A 14,451-nucleotide genomic window follows, 5' to 3' on the forward strand; every position below is an offset into this window, starting at 1 on the left:
GGTATTACAGAGAAACAATAAAACATTTTCATTTGATTTATTCATCAAGAAGGAATCAATGGGCTACACAGCTTGATCAACTTAATTTACAAACATACCCTTCTGCCCATCACCGGCAGCTAAAATCAAATCAAACGCTGTGTGTGTCACTCTACACTATCTCTCTCCTTCTCCATTGACGATACTGCACGCACTAGAGTATCTAGTGGACTCTTTGCCTGGTCCAGTCAGTGTGCTCCTCCGCAAAATACAGCTGACAGATCTTCTTATAAATAATTATGTTAAAACATGGGCTTAAAAATTATGTTTAGAAATTAATTTAACACCTGAAAAATGTAAAAACAGGACAATTCTGAGGCAGCACGTGCATTTGTGCCCCCTATGGGCATGACGCCACTGGTTTTGGAATGAATGAATAGAATACTAACATTTTGGATGGTACCACGTGAGTCTGTCTTTACTTTTTGGTTTACAATATATCACATTACCATCAGAAAACATTAGGTTTCATTGGTTTGTGTAATCAGCTCAGACAGTGTGATACAGTTTCATTCAGATGATTAATGAAAAGCCCCAGAATAAATAATCCCTTGGCTCCTCACAGATCAACAGTACTGGAATTTTGGCACCATACTGTAGTTTGGCCAACTCCTCTCCACTCCTATCTTCTCTGCATCGTTGCTTGGATGGTCCTCTGACCACTCTGGCTGAGTGAAGCTATCTCTGGAACCCATTCGTTCTGAAACCCATTCTCTCCGGAACTCACTCTGTGTTCATCAAGTGAGGTTGGTGAGCAGTAGGTTGATGATGATTCCCAGGGCCAGGATGAAGAGCATGACACACAGAGCCAGGCCCCTCCGCATTACCAGGGCCCTGTGGGCCAGCAAGGCCTCCACCTTGCTGAGGGCCACCCTGTCCCCAGCCTCACCGTCAGCATCAGCCCCATCCTCAGCCAGGGCATTTCTGTTTGTGTGGCCCTCACAGGGAGCTGAATCATTTGAATGTGCCTCCGGGGCCTTGTCTGTCACACAGAAACACACCTATTAGAAAGAGCATGCATTCTTACATAACCCCAATAATAAAAGTATACCTTTGTAAAGCCATCTAAAGAGTTATGATGATGAGTAAAGTGAAGGGTCAATGATTAATGGAGACTTTCTTACCCGTGTCTGTAGAGTTCCCCTGTACCCCAGCTCTGATCTGGGCCTGCAAACAACCCAACACATCCCCATTAAGATCCTCTTCAAGGCGTTTACATTTAATGAAATAAAGACTTGAGGGTTATGCCTGTGTTCACCTCTACAGAGGCTTTCTTCCAGTTCATTCTGGATAGGTAGACGATGAGGAAGGAGGACTGTAGGAACACACAGGTAAACAGACCGGTCCACAGGCCTGGGGGAGGAGAGGAAACATAACAGTAACAGTCAAAGAAGAGAAGACAACTGAAAGAGGCAGTAGGGAGATTGGCGGCAGTTTGTCTTTGCTTTAGCCAACTTGTCACCTTGCCACACAAACCAACAATGTGATGTTAAATTACGAAAGTCAGGCACCCAGGTGCAATATGGGAACAATCAAAAGACTGAAAAATAAATTAAATACTGTATTACCCCAGAAATTCATAGGACAAAATGCAGAACACATTTATAGATGTTCTTACCCATGATTCCTAGTTTGGCAGCAAACATCAGGGACACTCCAATAGGAAAGCCAACCCCATAGTAACCCAAGATGTTGCATATCGCCCCAACCTTCTGCTTCCCTGCCCCCCTTATAATACTACCTGAGGCAGCCTGGGGAACCAGGAGAAACAGACACGGTTACTGTTGCACTATAAACATGTGTACAGTGCCTTCAGAAAGTATTCATTTTACATTTACATTTTACATTCACATCCCTTGACTTTCTCCAAATGTTGATGTGTTACAGCCTGAATTTAAAATAGATTCAATTGAGATGTTTTGTCACTGGCCTCCACACAATACGCCATAATGTCAAAGTGGAATTATGTTTTTTTAGTTTTGTTTTGTTATTAAATAAAATATGAAAAGCTGAAATGTCTTGTGTCAATAAGTATTCAACCGCTTTGTTATGGCAAGCCTAAATAAGTTCAGGAGTAAAAATGTGCTTAACACATAATATTGCATGGACCCACTCTGTGTGCAATAATTGTGTTTAAAATGATTTTTGAATGACTACCTCATCTTTACCCTACACATAGAATTATCTGTAAGGTCCCTCAGTCGAGCAGTAAATTGCAAACACAGATTCAACCACAAAGACCAGGGAGGTTTTCCAATGCCTCACAAAGAAGGGCACCTATTGGTAAATGTTTTTTTTTTTTTAAACATGGTGAAGTTAATTACACTTTGGATGGTGTATCAATACATCCAGTCACTTCAAAGATAAAGGCGTCATTCCTAACTCAAGTGCAGGAGAGGGGGGGAAAACGCTCAGGGATTTTACCATGAGGCCAATGGTGACTTTTAAACAGTTACAGAGTTTAATGGCTATGATAGGAGAAAACTGAGGATGGACCAACAACATTGTAGTTACTCAACAATACTAACCTAATTGACAGAGTAAAAAGAAGGAAGCCTGTACAGAATACAAATACTCCAAAACATGCAACCTGTTTGCAACGAGGCACTAAAGTAATACTACAAAAAATGTGGCAAAGCAATTACATTTTTGTCCTGAATACAAAGTGTTATGTTTGGGGCAAATCCAATACAACCGAGTACCACTGTCCATATTTTCAAGCATAGTGGTGGCTGCATCATGCTAATTGTATGCTTGTAATCGTTAAGGACTGGGGAGTTTTTCAGGATAAGAAATAAATGAAATGGAAAGCACAGGCAAAATCCTAGAGGAAAACCTGGTTCAGTCTGCTTTCCACCAGACACTGGGAGATTAATTCACCTTTCAGCAGGACAATAACCTAAAACACAAGGCCAAATCTACACTGGAGTTGCTTACCAAGAAGACAGTGAATGTTCCTGAGTGGCCAAGCTACAGTTTCGGCATAAATCAACTTGAAAATCTATGGCAAGACCTGAAAATGGTTGTCTAGCAATGATCAACAACAAATTTGACAAAGCTTGAAGAATTTAGAAAATAATAAATGGGCAAATGTTGCACAATCCAGGTGTGGAAAGCTCTTAGAGACTTACCCAGAAAGACTCACAGCTGTAATCGCTGCCAAAGGTGCTTCTACAAAGTATTGACTCAGGGGAGTGAATACTTGGGTAAATAAGACATTTCTGCATTTAATTTTCAATAAATTTGCAAATATTTCTAAAAACAAGTTTTCACTTTGTCATTACGGGGTATTGTGTGTAGATACAGTGGGGAAAAAAAGTATTTAGTCAGCCACCAATTGTGCAAGTTCTCCCACTTAAAAAGATGAGAGAGGCCTGTAATTTTCATCATAGGTACACGTCAACTATGACAGACAAAATGAGAAAATAAATTCCTGAAAATCACATTGTAGGATTTTTTATGAATTTATTTGCAAATTATGGTGGAAAATAAGTATTTGGTCAATAACAAAAGTTTCTCAATACTTTGTTATATACCCTTTGTTGGCAATGACACAGGTCAAACGTTTTCTGTAAGTCTTCACAAAGTTTTCACACACTGTTGCTGGTATTTTGGCCCATTCCTCCATGCAGATCTCCTCTAGAGCAATGATGTTTTGGGGCTGTCGCTGGGCAACACAGACTTTCAACTCCCTCCAAAGATTTTCTATGGGGTTGAGATCTGGAGACTGGCTAGGCCACTCCAGGACCTTGAAATGCTTCTTATGAAGCTACTCCTTCGTTGCCCGGGCGGTGTGTTTGGGATCATTGTCATGCTGAAAGACCCAGCCACGTTTCATCTTCAATGCCCTTGCTGATGGAAGGAGGTTTTCACTCAAAATCTCACGATACATGGCCCCATTCATTCTTTCCTTTACACGGATCAGTCGTCCTGGTCCCTTTGCAGAAAAACAGCCCCAAAGCATGATGTTTCCACCCCCATGCTTCACAGTAGGTATGGTGTTCTTTGGATGCAACTCAGCATTCTTTGTCCTCCAAACACGACGAGTTGAGTTTTTACCAAAAAGTTTTATTTTGGTTTCATCTGACCATATGACATTCTCCCAATCCTCTTCTGGATCATCCAAATGCACTCTAGCAAACTTCAGACGGGCCTGGACATGTACTGGCTTAAGCAGGGGGACACGTCTGGCACTGCAGGATTTGAGTCCCTGGCGGCGTAGTGTGTTACTGATGGTAGGCTTTGTTACTTTGGTCCCAGCTCTCTGCAGGTCATTCACTAGGTCCCCCCGTGTGGTTCTGGATTTTTGCTCACCGTTCTTGTGGTCATTTTGACCCCACGTGGTGAGATCTTGCGTGGAGCCCCAGATCGGGGGAGATTATCAGTGGTCTTGTATGTCTTCCATTTCCTAATAATTGCTCCCACAGTTGATTTCTTCAAACCAAGCTGCTTACCTATTGCAGATTCAGTCTTCCCAGCCTGGTGCAGGTCTACAATTTTGTTTCTGGTGTCATTTGACAGCTCTTTGGTCTTGGCCATAGTGGAGTTTGGAGTGTGACTGTTTGAGGTTGTGGACAGGTGTCTTTCATACTGATAACAAGTTCAAACAGGTGCCATTAATACAGGTAATGAGTGGAGGACAGAGGAGCCTCTTAAAGAAGAAGTTACAGGTCTGTGAGAGCCAGAAATCTTGCTTGTTTGTAGGTGACCAAATACTTATTTTCCACCATAATTTGCAAATAAATTCATAAAAAATCCTACAATGTGATTTTCTGGATTTATTTATCTCAATTTGTCTGTCATAGTTGATGTGTACCTATGATGAAAATTACAGGCCTCTCTCATCTTTTTAAGTGGGAGAACTTGCACAATTGGTGGCTGACTAAATACTTTTTTTCCCCACTGTAGGTGATTTTGTAACACAACAAAATGTGGAATAAGTCAAGGGGTATGAATACTTTCTAAAGGCACTGTATATACAGGTAACTTCCAAAATAAAGGAAACACTTGAGTAAATGAGGGATGCAAAGTATATTGAAAGCAGGTGCTTCCACACAGGTGTGGTTCCTGAGTTAATTAAGCAATTAACAATTCATCATGCTTAGGGTCATGTATAAAACGGCCCATTATTTTGGCTACCATGGCTAGAAAAAGAGATCTCAGTGACTCCCTCAACTTGTAGAAATCATGCCAAGGTGCATTGAAACTGTTCTGCCTCGTGGTGGCCCAACGCCCTATTAAGACACTTTATGTTGGTGTTTCCTTTATTTTGGCAGTTACCTGTTCGATACATGTTACAATAATACCTTTGATATTATAAAAAGTGGATCCATATTGTGATGAGTAAAGGGAGCTATAAGTTGTGATACAGTAGAAGCATTGACTCTTTACCGATATTGCATCTAACAGAAGAAAAGGGGCGTAGAAAGCCATAACTTGAGCAACCCTCTCTCTGATCTGCCTGTTGGCAGAAATTCAGGGTGAAGAAATACATTCAGTTATGTAGAATCAATGACAGAGACACCTCACCCTAGTTAAAGTGTAAAGGAATAGATAATCAAAGTTCATGACTCTGTACGTCTGTATTACAATGAGTGACTTAGTTATGTCATAGAGAAAGGTTATTCATGTTCACTCTCATACACAGATCTGGTGTTAACAATACAATACACCAGTAATGTAGTAAAACACAACAAACTGCTTAGTCATGGTGACGATCAACAGATCCCGAAGCCACAGAAAAAAATATGTAGTGGTAAATGACCATAGACTACATTACTCACTCATCATATGTAAAGACGTAGGAGATTTTGTCCTTCAGTATCCCAACAAGAACCGACAAGCACACAGAAACTGACCCTGGACAGAGACAACAGGCCAACACATTTCTTCAGTAACACTTTTCATCATTTAATTATCGTATGAATGCTTCATTTGTTGATGTCAAGCGTTTAAATATTATTTGAGGTGTTTGGCAGGCACATGTACCAGCACAGAACATGGCCAGCTTGGCAGACAGCTTGGCCTGCTCTGTATCTCCAGCCCCCAGAGCATTGCCCACCCTCACACTGCCTGCCACACTGAACCCTAGAGGGAACTGACAACACACACACACACACACACACACACACACACACACACACACACACACACACAAACCATGATCAATCTCTGGGACTACACCCAGATTATTCACTTTCTATGTGACTGGTGTGAATATATAATATGATGGATGAACATTTGCCGAAAAGTTAAAAGTCTCAACTATATATTTACCATGTAACAAATGCTTGCCAGTTCGAAGACGACTGATTGTGCTCCAAGCTCTACCTCACTTATCAGACCTGCCATTGAGAGGTAGTGAAACATGATATAAAATCAAAGCAGAAACACTGTAGCATCTAAACAGTTTGTAATGTGTAGAAGTACCCACGAGAAAATAGTAAAATATAGAGCAACATTTCACATAAAAAAATTGATCAATGGCATTCACAGAGATCAAAACAACCCAAATATACCTGCTTCTATCTGTTGTCCTACCTGCTAGAAAGCCTCCAATCTCATAGGTCCACCACTCCACACACAGCATGATCATGCTAGGAATGGCCAGGTGGATGTAGGTGCCCCAGTCTTCCAGGCACTCCCAAGACCAGCCTACAGGGGAACACAAGGCTCAGGCTCAGACACTGGGATCGTGCCTGGGTAATGCTAATGTTCTCACAGAAGGTGTTTGGGTCTAAACCAAAACCATGCTGTGTTAATGCATTAGGAAGCCAGATCACTTGGTTTGACATTGCACTGCGGTTCCCCTTAATAAATGCATACTAATAAATGCATATTATGCATCACTTTGTATGTGATCCATTCAAGTCACAGACTGGGAGTTCAAAGAGTTTGTGGATTTGGCGGTATAAGCTCTACTTCAGTGTAATCATGTCTCACCTGCCCATGTGGCCTTATGTAGTTCCTTCCACAGGATGTAGGCATAGAGCATAGCAGCCAGAGAGAGCTGAGAGATGGTGTTGGCCCACGCAGACCCACTGTCAACGGAAAACAATCCACAACATACATTACATCCTATAGCCCTCAGTGCTAACAATTACCATCCCATCCTATATCCCTCAATGGTAATGGGTGTTGACAGAGGAATCACTGTCTGGGGAGGACACTCACGCTACACCCAGGTCCAGAGCATAGAGGAAGATGTAGTTGATGAGGGCATTCAGTAGGTTGGCCACCAAACCTGTGATGACCTGCGGCCATATGATTCCCTGAAGGACAATAAAGTCTTATTCAGATCAAATGGTCAGGTGATTATTCTCTTTGCAGGGCGACTGACTGAGGTCTAGGTTAGCTCTTACCTGATTCTGTAGATATCTGGCCTCCAGCTGGTAAATAAATGTGGCCTGTTAAAAAATTAATGATAAACATGTTTAAGTAAGTTATTGACATGGGGAATTAATTATTATCTTAATCGACTGGGTGCACGTGTGTCTGGGTAGATAGATAGATGTACTCACTGGGAGTGCTGGCATAAAAATCTTCACATACATCTGAGACAGCCTAAAGTGAGATAAAAAGCTCTATCAGAATGATCCAAAACAATAATCACATTCTACAAACCAATCTCTACTTGTCACTTTGTGAATGACAGAAAACAGCCAAATTCAGAGATCCTATTCCCTGTTGTACCTGGTCAAAAGTAGTGCACTATATAGGGAATAGGGTGTGATTTTAGACATCTATTAAATCTGGGGTAACTGTGTGCAGTGACTGGAGTGGTCTGACCTACCTGGCAACCTCTGGGCTCTGTTTGACAGCCAGGAGGATGGGTTCTGTGTTGATGAGAACAGCCCAGCATGGGAAACAGGCCAGAAGTTGAATGAGGATGGCTCTCTGTAGAATGACCCCAACTTTCAGGAGGTTACGGCTCCCAAAGGTCTGCAGGGAGCAATAATCAAGTTCATCTTTGAGTGGCACGGCAGGACAATGTACTGCAGCTCTGATCCAGGGCGTTAAATGCTGCTTGCTGAAGCTGAGCGCCAGCAAGCCGCGTGTGATCCCCTGGACCAGAGCTAGGATGACGGTGCTTTTGATAACATTTTGGGGACAGTGCTCTGTGTTAGGAGGAGGAAACAGACCAGGTTTCATTCCTACCTGAGATATGAGTGTGTCACACGCTGATGATAAACCATACCCAATGGAGACACCTGTAACATTAATCACCTGGAAGACCAGAACAGAGATTTTGAGAATTTGTTGAAAATGTCAAGTTCATAGTGTGCTGTAATTTCAATATTACCACAGCCAGGTACAAGTCTGTTTGGAGTGGCAGAAGTCACACGATGGCACAAACAGACAAGTACCCGGGTAAATATTACCCAAAATTGTTGTAATAAAAAAGTGGTATAAACTCATAAATCAATCAATACTTACAGCTATGGCGAGAGCCACCCCTGCCAGTTCTGTCTTCCCCAAATGGCCACAGAAAACTGTACTGACGAAACTCACTAAAAAGACCATGAGCTGAGCCATAACCTGGTAAGAATAGAATACAACCACAACATTTGATAAATCAGTTGATGTAGTTGTACATACTATCAGGAATATGTGTAGAGAATAGGCCTAACACTCTGAAGTGTTAAACATGCATCAAATTTACGGTTTGAGGTCATTCAAAGTGATTCAGGTTAAACAGGCCAGGTGATAGATGAATCAATGAAAAAACATCTATAGTGTGCCAGATGCCAGTAACCTATAATTATCCAGTGTGCCAGTGGCCTTTAAGTGAATTCAATATTATGCAAGCAACCAAATAACAATAATAATGTAATCTAGAAATGTAAGGTTTTATATAACTTTGACCTAATTGTGGACAAAATGTAATAAAGATGTTTCTTACCACAGGCCCAGCCATTGTTGCTAATTCAATCATTTCTTTTTTGAATTCAACAGGAATCAACCTGCGAATACATCTCAAACAGTTCCCACATATTGTCAATGAATGTGAAGAACTTTTATTCCCATTCGTCCTGCTCTCTACAATTCCATTAGTATCCATTTCTAAAAATTGTCACTCAGAAAAGTCTGCATGGTCAGGTGAGAACAAGGTGATATTCTAGCTGCCAGCTGCCAGTGAGACTTCCTATCTGATGACGTCCTATGTCACTTCCTATCTCTGACTTAGCTGTACACTGGCAATCTCAACTAGCATTGTTTAACACGATTGCCAATCCACTGCTGGACAAAGTTCACAGTGTTTTGTCAATTCTGCAACTGCACCAGATGATGGAGCTCTTTCCTTCCTCTGCAAACATCAACATGGTTTGAAAATAAAGTATTTTTTCTCTGAGGCCGTGTTCAAGGGCATCAATTTTGCTCAGTATCTGATCACCGACTGAACAGAAAAATAGTGAGTATTCATTTGGGATGATTTGTAGATCAGTCAGTCTTTTGTCGGAGACTGCAATATAGTCAATTTCAAACACGACCAGGCAATTTTAACAATTATATTTACAAAGGTCTAAAGCTCAAAAAGCCTCTGAAAGAAAGTCTATGGTAGGTGACAGTCCCATCAGTTGAAAAATCAAACATATGAGGCACTAGACAACTGAGTTGTGACACTTCCTCTGTCTACCTTACTGTAGACTCAGCGTATGGCCCAGTTGTCACGACTTCCGCCTAGGCTGCCTCCCCTCCTTGTTCGGGCAGGTTTCGGCGTTCGGCGTCACCAGCTTACTAGCTACTGCCGATCCATTTATCATCACTCCATTTGTCTTGTCTTCAATCACACACACCTGGTCCTTATTCCCTCATTAGTCATGGTATAAGTGTTCCCTCTGCTTCCTTGTCTTTGTGGGTGATTGTATATTGTGGAGGTTTGTGTAGCTCGGTGGAGCTCGTGTATTGTGTATCGACGGAAGTATTCTCCCGTGTGCCTTGTATTTTCCAGTGCGCCTGTTTTGTGCCCTGGAGTGTGTTTGATGCATTTCTGCATAATCCTGTATTTTGTGGATTAAAGCCTATTATTCTGTGATTTACCCTCCTGCGCCTGACTTCTTCAACACCACCTCATCACAGAATCACCCACCCGATATGGAGTCAGCGGGAGAGACGCACATGCCTGGAGTCGTGGAACGGGTCCAGAAGCATTCAACTATGCTAGCCAGCTTGGGTGAAGCGATGGGTCGGCTTCTTCAGGTCGTCCAACGCCTGGAGAGGAAAGAGCCTGATCCGTCGAGACCAGCTGGTCAACCGGATCCCGCCACCTACACCCCAGCACCCGGAGGGATCCAGATATCCCGACCAGGGGAGTTCGACGGGACAGCGGCGCTGTGCCAAGGATTTCTTCTCCAACTGGAGCTCTACTTCTCCAGCATCCGGCCGGTCGGAGCGGGAGAATGTGTCCACCCTCGTCTCCTACCTCTCGGGGAAAGCCCTGGAGTGGGCCAACGCGGTGTGGAACGAAGGAGGAGCCGCGTTGGAGAACTACGGGGAGTTCGCTCGCCTCTTCCGGGCAGTCTTCGATCACCCGCCCGAGGGTCGAGAGGCGGGCGAGCGGCTGGTCCACCTGAGGCAGGGGACGAGGACTGCGCAGGACTTCTCATTGGAGTTTTGAACTCTGGCAGCTGGGTCCGGGTGGAACGAGCGGGCCCTGATCGACCAGTTCCGGTGCCATCTGCGAGAGGACGTCCGACGGGAGCTAGCCTGCCGTGACACCATGTTGTCCTTCTCGCAACTGGTGGACATGGCCATTCGTTTGGATAACCTGCTGGCAACCAGAGGACATCCTGGAGGAGGTCTGCCCATTTCCATCCCGGCCGACTCGGATCCAGAACCGATGGAGATGGGTGGAACCGCTAGCCGAAAGAGCGGAGGACGACAGCGCCAGTGCCACAATGGTGGCGCGAAGGGACATTTCACCACACGTTGTCGCAACGCTCTTCTGGGTTTGGAGGCGGCAGGTATTCTCGCATCACCCCAGGTATCGAACACCCACACTCGTTCAGAGCCCTCTGCTGCGCACTGTAAAATACTCGTCTCCTTTCCTGAGCACATGGATGTTCCCCAGTATAAGGTGCTAGTCGATTCAGGCGCAGCTGGGAACTTTATGGACAGGGCATTCGCACACCATATAGGCATTCCATTGATTCCCCTATCCATTCCACGCCCCATCAGAGCACTTGATAGTCGACCATTAGGGTCCGGGTTGGTTAAGGAAGTTACTGCACCAGTCACCATGGTAACCCAGGAGACTCATTGTGAGCAGGTTACTTTTTCCATTATTGAGTCTCCTGCTTTCCCTGTGGTATACTCCACAACCCCACCTTCTCATGGCCGCAGAGGGTTCTCACGGGGTGGTCGCGAGAGTGTCAGGGTAGGTGTCTAGGTGTTTCCGTTGGTGCAACCACAGTGAAAAGTCCAGACGGTACCTCCACCGTGCGCATTCCCCCTGAATACCTCGATCTGGCGCAAGCGTTCTCTAAAACGCAGGCGACTAAATTACCACCTCATCGGGCGGGGGATTGCACGATAAACCTCCGGGTAGACGCTGTACCTCCCAGGAGTCATATATACCCCCTGTCACAGGCTGAAACGGTGGCTATGGAAACATATGTCACGAGTCCCTGCGCCAGGGGTATATATACGTCCCTCCACTTCACCCACCTCCTCGAGTTTCTTCTTTGTGAAGAAGGAGGACGGAGGTCTGCACCCGTGCATTGATTATCAACCACTGAACAGGGAGACGATAAGATTTAGCTATCCTCTCCCCCTCATTCCTTCAGTGATTGAATCAATGCATGGGGCGCGCTTCTTCACCAAATTAGATCTCAGGAGTGCGTACAACCTGGTGCGTATCCGAGCGGGAGATGAGTGGAAGACAGCATTCAGCACAACCACGGGGCATTATGAATACCTGGTGATGCCCTATGGTTTGATGAATGCTCCCTCAGTTTTCCAGTCCTTTGTGAACAAGGTGTTTCGGGACATGCTTGGTCGTGGTGTAGTGGTCTACATCGATGACATCCTGGTGTATTCCGCTACGTGCGCCGAGCATGTGTCCCTGGTTCACAAGGTCCTGGCCCGACTGTTGGAAAATGACCTTTATGCTAAGGCAGAGAAGTGTGTGTTTTTCCAGCAGTCCGCCTCCTTCCTTGGATACCGCATTTCCACCTCAGGTGTGGAGATGGAGGGAGATCGCATTTCAGCCGTGCGTAATTGGCTGACTCCAACCACGGTTAAGGAGGTGCAGCGCTTCCTTGGCTTTGCCAACTACTATCGGAGGTTTATCCGGGGCTTTGGCAAGGTCGCAGCTCCCATTACCTCCCTGTTGAAGGGTGGGCCGTCCCGGCTCTGCTGGTCTGCTGAGGCTGACCTGGCTTTCAGCAAACTACGGGGTCTGTTCACCTCAGCCTCAGTACTGGCCCACCCCGATTCATCACCACCGTTCGTAGTGGAGGTGGATGCGTCCGAGGTTGGGATAGGAGCTGTCCTGTCTCAACGCTCGGGTACGCCACCCAAGCTCCGCCCCTGAGCATTCTTTTCGAAGAAGCTCAGCCCGGCGGAGCAGAACTACGGCGTTGGTGATCGGGAGCTGTTGGCTGTTGTCCGAGCCTTGACCGTGTGGAGGCATTGGCTCGAGGGGGCAAAACACCCTTTCCTCGTCTGGACGGACCACCGTAACCTGGAGTACATCCGGGCAGCGAGGAGGCTGAATCCTTGCCAGGCCAGGTGGGCCCTATTCTTCACCCGGTTTGATTTCACTCTATCATACATCCCAGGTACGAAGAACGTGAAGGCAGACGGTGTTCATGCCATGGGCAGAATATGCCCAGAACTCTCTCCGCCACTCCTCCACTAACCTAACGCCTTTCCAGTGTATTCTAGGTTACCAACCGGTTCTGGCACCAGAGCCAGACCGAGGCTCCTGCGGTGGATGACTGGTTTCGGCGCACGGAGGAGACGTGGGATGCTGCCCACGTTCACCTCCAACGCGCTGTGCGTCGTCAGAAGGCCAACGCTGACCGCCACCGCAGTGAGGCCCCCATCTTTGTACTGGGGGGCCTCACTGGCTCTCGACCCGGAATCTGCCCCTCCGCCTGCCCTGCCAGAAGTTGAGCCCGCAGTTTGTGGGGCCGTTCAAACTCCTGAGGAGAGTCAACCAGGTCACTTATAGGTTATTACTTCCCCCTGATAACCGTATTAACCCCTCGTTTCATGTGTCTCTCCTCAGGCCGGTGGTAGCTGGTCCGCTCCAGGAGGCTGAGGTGGGTGTGGGAGGTCCCTCCACCTCCTCTGGACATCGAGGGGGCCCCGGCGTACTCTGTCTGTTCCATCCTGGATTCGAGGCGTCGGGTGGGGGGCCTTCAGTACCTCATGGAGTGGGTGGAGTACGGTCCGGAGGAACGGTGCTGGGTTCCGGTGAGGGATATCCTCGATCCCTCCATGTTACGGGATTTCCACTGTCGCCATCCGGCTCAACCTGCTCCCCGTCCTCCTGGCTGTCCCCGAGGCCGGGGTCGGCGCGCTGCTGGAGCCGTGCGTCAAGGGGGGGTACTGTCACGACTTGATGATAAATGGATCGGCAGTAGCTAGTAAGCCGGTGACGCCGAACGCCGAAACCTGCCCGAACAAGGGGGGGGGGGGGGTACTGTCACGACCTCCGCCGAGGCTGCATCCCCTCCTTGTTCGGGCAGGTTTCGGTGTTCGGCGTCACCGGCTTACTAGCTACTGCCGATCCATTTATCATCACTCCATTTGTATTGTCTTCAATCACACACCTGGTCCTTATTCCCTCATTAGTCATGGTATAAGTGTTCCCTCTGCTTCCTTGTCTGTGTGGGTGATTGTTTATTGTGGAGGTTTGTGGAGCTCGTGGAGCTCAGTTGGTAGAGCATGGCGTTTGCAACGCAGGGTTGTGGGTTCGTTTCCCACGGGGGGCCAGTATGAAAATGTATGCACTCACTAACTGTAAGTCACTCTGGATAAGAGCATCTGCTAAATGACTAAAATGTGTGCTTTGTTTTTTCCAGTGCGCCTGTTTTGTGACCTGGAGTGTGTTTGACGCATTTCTGCGTAATCCTGTATTTTGCGGATTAAAACCTATTATTCTGTGATTTACCCTCCTGCGCCTGACTTCTTCAACACCACCTCATCACACCAGTGAACACAGTGTAGATAATAGTGTCTGTCTAAAAGTAACAGAGACCTGGCAGCCTTATGGGCAATAGGTATCATACAATCTTGTGCTATCTAGAACTAAAAATGGTTCCATGGCTGTCCTCATAGGAGAACCCCTTTTGGTTCCACGTAGAACCCTTTTGGTTCCACGTAGAACCCTTTCGAGTTCCTTGTAGAACCCTTTGGGTTCTACATGGAACCCAAAGAGGTCTACCTGGAACCAAATAGGAT

General features: G+C 46.0%; 1 protein-coding gene across 1 annotated transcript; it reads right to left on the reverse strand.

Moving 5' to 3' along the window:
• Positions 1 to 450: 450 nt before the first annotated feature.
• LOC311105608 (multidrug and toxin extrusion protein 1-like) lies at positions 451 to 9,157 on the reverse strand. The gene is made up of 17 exons (XM_084147804.1): positions 8,942 to 9,157; positions 8,476 to 8,577; positions 8,197 to 8,265; positions 7,832 to 7,980; positions 7,560 to 7,602; positions 7,401 to 7,445; positions 7,213 to 7,310; positions 6,982 to 7,079; positions 6,580 to 6,693; positions 6,316 to 6,383; positions 6,028 to 6,136; positions 5,823 to 5,898; positions 5,431 to 5,500; positions 1,658 to 1,790; positions 1,298 to 1,392; positions 1,164 to 1,206; positions 451 to 1,021 (listed from the first exon to the last, which is right to left on the reverse strand). The coding sequence occupies exons 1-17, from the start codon at positions 9,098 to 9,100 to the stop codon at positions 777 to 779; spliced, it is 1,716 nt and encodes a 571-aa protein (XP_084003930.1). The 5' UTR covers positions 9,101 to 9,157; the 3' UTR covers positions 451 to 776.
• Between the last annotated feature and the right edge of the window lie 5,294 nt (positions 9,158 to 14,451).

The sequence above is a fragment of the Coregonus lavaretus genome, assembly GCF_964263955.1.
Source record: "Coregonus lavaretus genome assembly, chromosome: 30".
In the NCBI taxonomy this organism is placed as follows: Eukaryota; Metazoa; Chordata; class Actinopteri; order Salmoniformes; family Salmonidae; genus Coregonus; species Coregonus lavaretus.

Excerpts from the sequence above, each read along its gene's own strand:
- LOC311105608 (XM_084147804.1), bottom strand. The coding sequence starts at position 9,100 with ATGGATACTAATGGAATTGTAGAGAGCAGGACGAATGGGAATAAAAGT. Across the intron at positions 7,080-7,212 it reads GCTCTGGACCTGGGTGTAGC|TGGGTCTGCGTGGGCCAACA; the intron begins GTGAGTGTCCTC and ends TTCCGTTGACAG. Across the intron at positions 1,791-5,430 it reads TTCTGTTAGATGCAATATCG|GCTGCCTCAGGTAGTATTAT; the intron begins GTAAAGAGTCAA and ends CTGGTTCCCCAG.